Source organism: Montipora capricornis, chromosome 9, assembly GCF_036669925.1.
Source record: "Montipora capricornis isolate CH-2021 chromosome 9, ASM3666992v2, whole genome shotgun sequence".
In the NCBI taxonomy this organism is placed as follows: Eukaryota; Metazoa; Cnidaria; class Anthozoa; order Scleractinia; family Acroporidae; genus Montipora; species Montipora capricornis.
This window is the reverse complement of record NC_090891.1, coordinates 2,966,204-2,972,635: the sequence shown is the minus strand read 5'-3', so window position 1 is coordinate 2,972,635 and position 6,432 is coordinate 2,966,204. Positions and strand designations below refer to the sequence as shown.

Genomic DNA, 6,432 nt, shown 5'->3' with positions numbered 1-6,432 from the left:
ACACGCACACTTCCGGTGTGTCGGAGATTTCCCAGTCGTATCTCAACTTGATCGAATCCCTTCATTCTCTCTTATTTAGATTAACGTTCAAGTCTTTGATGGGAATTATTGTCAGCCGGGTCGATATTCCCTTCTCCGTGGCTAGCTCTACAGCTCGCTTGGTTCTTGTAGGCAGAGAGGTCTTCACCCGTTTTAGCCTCTCATCCATGCACTCATCCTAACGCGCGCCTATTTCCAGTGTTCTTACTTCTGACGCATCCGAGGTCTAATGCACCTGCTCCACAATTTGCCTTACTAGGGGACCTCTAACCCTGATAATAGCCTCATAATAATAATAATAATAATAATAATAATAATAATAAAGCTCTTTCTGACTTTGTGTTAAGCTAATGGGTTAGGAAAATAAAATCCACATTGTACCTGTCTGCGTTGTAATGCAAAGTGTGAACACCAAGGCCAAAGGGTTAAACCAAAACCATAAAGTTGTATCCCTGCTATAGATACAATGAGAAGCGGTTATTTAATGGTAAAGACAGAAGTTTAACTCGAAACCTTTGTGGCTTCCTTAATGGTGTGCGCTTATTTAATAGTAATAGCAGCAGTTTCACTAGCAACCTTTGCTGCTTCCTCATTGGCGTGCGGTTATTCAATCATAATAGCAGCAGTTCCACTAGGAACCTTTAAGCACGAAGCTACGGATGAACTTCCAGGCCAAATGCTTGGTGCTATGGGCACTCCGTATGAAAAGCAGTTGTAGTACAGCTTGTACCAGGCTGCATTGTTGGAATGTCTACGTTGTTTCTTCTGTTGAAGAAAGAGCCGTTGTACAAATAGTCACTCAGTGACTCGCCTAAATTCCTGCAAAATAAAAAATATATATATTAACTTGCTAAAGAGATTTTTGGCTGGCGAGATGCTAGGCGTAATTTGCACAAAAATACTGACTTAGAAGAATGCACGGAGTCCTACCCATGATGCTGGAAAAAACTAGAAAACAGATTGCTTCACCACGAAGTGCTCTGTAGTAGTACGCGCTGTCAATCACGCCTTGTAGTTGTCAAACGCCTCCTTCTCATTGGCTACTTTATCTTGGGAATCCAAAACCCGCGGCAAAAACCTTGGCAGCTGTCATGGCCACTTGTTTTTGTCTTTTTGACCTCTCTAAGGATACGTACCTAGGTAAATTTACATCGGGAAATCGCGGTTAATTACAAACCCTTATAATTTTGTGGCCTGTCTACCCATTCCACACAAACTCTCTATTTTAGGTGATATTTGAAGATATATTATTTCACCATTTTCCTCCTCTAAATACATCTATTCTTGGTAAAGACTCTCAAACTTGGTTGATCTTTCATTTGAATGTCTTAGTTTTTTAAACAAACGGAAAACAACCAAACTCGTCCCAGTCCTCTTACGTTTCTGAAATGGCCTATGGTAAGAGGCCTTAATGTAACCGCACCTAATGGGGAGCTTAACGACAGATAAAAGAAAGATAAAAACTATGGGCTTAATTAACATGCCCTGCGCTTGCGTTTTACAGTCTGGAAATTTAAATTTCTTTGCCGTCCTCTTCCTTACAACCACGATAAATTGACCGAATTTGAGATTGTGTAAAGTACGTGAGAACAAAACATTTTAATTTCCTTCCCAAACAACCAGACCGTTCATTCCAATTGTTGATAAAAACACTTTCCATTCCGAACGACTTGGGGCAGTTCTCGAAATTATTACAATCACGGGACGTTCTTGTTGCATGCGAACGTTAGTCAAAAAGACATTTCATAACTTCGTGCCATTTTCTTCAAATTCTGTGGAAGGGTTCGAGTAGTGCATTTCATCAGCTTGAATCGCATTCATCTTCAGAAGCTTACGAAATTCTTTACTTACAAAAAAAAATTGAAATAATTATAGAGGGGATTTGTGGCGATAATTCCGTGGGATGCATGTGGCAGACCACATTTTAAAATGGAGCATTAAAAGCAAGGTGAACACAACATAACACCAAACCCGGTGTGACCACCTGTTGCAGATGTTAAACATGCACCTGGAGCTATTATTTACCCTTGATTGTTGGACAAGACCTTACGAGGAAATCCTCTTGGTTGCACTTACACTTGTCAGTTTCCTTGATGAAAAACGAAATAAATATCATAATGGCTTCGGAATCTACTTGACATTTTTTGGGACATCTGAATATTCAAGGGCACAGCAAGAGGAATCAGCTTACTTGCTTCAACCTTAAATTGGTGACTTATCATAAAAAAAATATATTTTTCTTTATCATTTAGGTACAGTAGCATAATTATGAAAAAGCCGCCATGCGTCAATCCTTACCAGCAAACAACTTCTCTAAGACATAAAGAAGCTTCCTCAGACACCCAAACCAGCAGCTTGGAAGGGTTTCATGCAGCTGAAGAATGTTCATATTCAAGATAATCATTTACTGGACTTATCTGATTATCCTGAGACATCTAATGATCACCCAATCTACAGGTGAGGCAGATTCTTCTTCTTCGGAATGATCCAGGAAAATAGGAAACTTGTCATATTAATTGAAAAGAACCTGGCTGACGAAAAGGCTCGGAAGAAAGGCGTGCACACTGCTTACTTTATGAGCCAACATAATTATATTTAATTAATAGAAGATGCCTATCTGGATCGTGATCTGTTTTTTTTTTAAGACTCAATCAAACTTCTAGCCAACTGCTCGGCCTTCGAAATCCGGTTTTCATCCTCCGGAGAATCCGCAACGGAGATCGTCTCACACATAAGCCGAAGCGGTCGTTCAACCATGCCACAATGCGAACTATCGGCTAATTTTATCGACTTCTGCCGTTCTTCCAAAAGTTTGTTACCATCCTAAAGATCCTGCTTGACTTTGTCCAGCTTCAACTTATCTAAAGAAGCCAACGCTGAATTGATTTCAACTTCAACAGATTGGTAAACTTCAGCTGCTTCTCGTTGTCAACTTTCTTCCACTTCAGAGACCGATCGTCCTTGACTTTCTTTACAACCGATCTGCTTTGCAGAAATAGTTCGTTTAGTAAGATCTTGAAATTTCAAATCTACATGCTGTAAGATCTTCTCCCGAAACAAAACGTAGCATATTACTCCAAATTTTAGAAGCTGCCCATAGACGTTTAAGTGGTGAGTAATGATTTTCGATGACCCATTTTAGTAAAACTGATGTTTTTAAAGATTAAAGATTTAAGAGGTAAAAATACCTATGTTACATACAAACAAGAGACTGTCACAATTTTTGTTTGGTTTGGTTTTTTTTCTTTGTTTCCTTAGCTGCATAGTTTATTTCGTTAGTGTTAATTATTTAGTGTAAATGTAGTGTCGTTGTCAACCGTATAGTATAGTTAAAAGTCTCCCTTTTGAAAATACTATTGTAACTATAGGATTGTAAGTGTCGTGTTTAAACAATAGGTTTGTCTGTAAGGGTGTCTGGGGAAGCTTCTTTATGTCTTAGAGAAGTTGTTTGCTGATAAGGATTGATGCATGGCAGCTTTCATAATTATGCTACTGTACCTAAAATATGATATAATAATGATAAAGATTTTTTTTTTTTTTCAGTGATAAGTCACCAATTTAAGGTTGAAGCACGTAAGCTGATTCCTCTTGCTGTGCCCTTGATTATTCAGATGTCCCAAAAAATGTCAAGAAGATTCCGAAGCCATTATGATATTTGTTTCGTTTTTCACCAAGGAAACTAACAAGTGTAAGTGCAACCAAGAGGATTTCCTCGAAAGGTCTTGTCCAACTATCAAGGATAAATAATAGTTCCAGGTGCATGTTTAACATCTGCAACAGGTGGTCACACCGGGTTTGGTGTTATGGTGTGTTCACCTTGCTTTTAATTCTTCATTTTAAAATGTGGTCTGCCACTTGCATCCCACGTAATTATCGCCACAAAACCCCTTTACGATTATTTCCACCATTTTTTTAAGCAGTCAATTTCGTAAACTTTCTGAAGATGAATGCGATTCAAGCTGATGAAATGCACTACTCGAACTCTTCGACAGAATTTGAAGAAAATGGCACGAAGTTATAAATGACTTTTTGACTAACTTTCGCATAATATCATTTTTCATCATTGCAAAGATTTTCCGGTTATTTGCAACTCGTTTGGGACGTATATAATGCGTGTCAATTGTCCCGGAAATAATTTTGTATGAACGGCAGTAATAGTTGGAGAGAAAACTTAAGATAAAAATTTGTGTCCTGTGCTCGAGTTGTCCACATAACCTCAAAGAAGTGACTATCTCACGTCATTAGGGAGCTTACGCAAGGACGACGAGGACGACGACGCCAACAAGAACGTCCCATCATTGTAATAATTTTGAGAAAACCCCAAGTAGTTCGGGAATGGAAAGTGTTTTTATCAACGATTGGAATGAACGGTCTGGTTGTTTGGGAAGGAAATTAAAATGTTTTGTCAGGTTCTCACGTTCTGTACACATTCTCAAATCCGGTCAATTTATCGTGGTTGTAAGGAACAGGACGGCAAAGAAATTTAAATTTCCAGACTGTAAAACGCAAGTGTAGGGCGTGTTAATTAAGCCCATAGTTTTTATCTTTCTTTTATCTGTCGTTGTCTTCCTTGCTTAAGAGGTTACATCAAGGCATCTTACCATGGTTAAATTTCTTTCGGTAGTGTATGTAATTAACCGCGATTTCCCGAGTTACGTAAGTGTCCATTTTTGTGTGTCTTTATGCACTAGAGTAATATCTAGCCGATTATATTTGAGCACTTTGTCTGTGTAGATAGTCATGTCGCAGGTAATCTTCACCTTTCCCTTTTACCGCGGTTGGCAAGGGTTGATGGTCATACCGCTTGTCATTACACTCTATCCCATACTTCGTGCACATCCCCCAGTGTACCCGCAGGGCCGCCTTGTCGTGGCGCTTGCTATACCCTCTCTGGGCAAGCTACTTGCATCAACTGACAATGTGTCGTACTGTTTCAGTGGCATCTCCACCCAATCTACACAGTGGTGTCTCTGAGGTCTTATCTATGCTTTACTTGGTTTGGTCTTAAAGCTTGTTCCTGAGTAGCAAGAATCAAACTTTTTGTTTCCTTTTTTTTAAGAATCCATTTCTGAGCAATCTCCAAGACTCCTCTCCAGCTTCATCTGATATTTGTTGGACAAACGCACCATGTAGGGCTTTCTTCTTCAAGTTTTTAACTTTCTCGTCTTTCCTACTCCTCTCATAGTCCTTTAGACTCTCTTCTTCAACAATCACTTTCTCCTTCAACGCAGCTTGAAGCATCCACTCTGTGCTCTCTCTTAGGTAGCCATGAAGTACTTTGCTCTCCCTTTTTACACACTCCTCGATGTCGATCAGTCCTCTTCCCCCTATCTTTCTCGGTAGGTACAGCCTCGCAACATTACTCCTGGTGTGCAGACAGCCATCCATTGCCAAGATCTTCCTAGTTCTTCTATCCATGTTGGCTACCTCCTCCATTGTCTTGTCCACAATCCCCGCATTGTAGCGTACTACACCTACAGCCCAGTTATTGATGCCATAGAGCAAATTTCCTCCATTGAGTTTTGATCTACACAACTTCTTGACTCTTCTGATATACTCCGATAATATTTGGCCTTTCGTCTTGGTGTTTAGAGTCTGGTCCAACTGTAAGATGCTAAGGTATTTGTAGCCTTCCTCCTCTATTTCCCCGATATGCTGGTCGACTGGTAGTTCTATTCCGCGACTGCCAACTTCTCTTCCCCTTCTTATTTCCAGGACAGCACACTTGTCTAGCCCAAACGACATCTTAATGTCTTGCGAGAAGATCCTTACTATTTGAACAAGTGAGTCTAGTTGATCTTTGCTAGCTCCGTACAGCTTCAGATCATCCATAAATAGTAGGTGGTTAATTGGCTTCATGTCCTTTGCAAGTTTGTATCCAGCTCTCATTTTCGTAGTACTAGGGTCAAGGGAAACATGACCACTATAAACAGTAGTGGTGACAATGAGTCACCTTAAAAAATTCCTCTCCTAATGTCCACCTGCCCGAGAGCCATTCCCCCTGATGTCAATACTGCCTTCCAGTTCACCAAGCTGTTGCTGATTATAGAGATCATATTCTTGGGAGCCCCAACCATCTCCATGCATTTCAAGATCTATGAATGCTGCACCATATCATGTGCCTTAATTCTTGAGGTCTATCTAAGCCATTGACAAGTTTGTCAACCTTCTCCGCAGTTCTTCAGGATTGCCTCGTCTACAAGCAATTAGTTCCTCGGGATCCCTTCCTGCACCCATTCTGTTCATCTGTTAGCAGTCCATTCCTTTCGAAGTTGTGGTATAACTTCTCTCCCATAACTCCTGTCAAGGGCTTCCACATCATGGGTAGAGGCAGGCAATAGGGCGGTAGTTGCTGGCACCCTTCGCTGTATCCTTTTGTATCAAAACTGTTCT

At 40.3% G+C, this 6,432-nt stretch overlaps 1 protein-coding gene across 1 annotated transcript; it reads right to left on the bottom strand.

Annotated features, from left to right (window-relative positions):
* Positions 1-5,070: 5,070 nt before the first annotated feature.
* Positions 5,071-5,928, bottom strand: LOC138017123 (uncharacterized). The gene has a single exon (XM_068864318.1). It carries the CDS (start codon positions 5,926-5,928, stop codon positions 5,071-5,073), a length of 858 nt encoding a protein of 285 aa, XP_068720419.1.
* Between the last annotated feature and the right edge of the window lie 504 nt (positions 5,929-6,432).

Excerpts from the sequence above, each read along its gene's own strand:
- LOC138017123 (XM_068864318.1), bottom strand. The coding sequence starts at position 5,928 with ATGAGAGCTGGATACAAACTTGCAAAGGACATGAAGCCAATTAACCAC.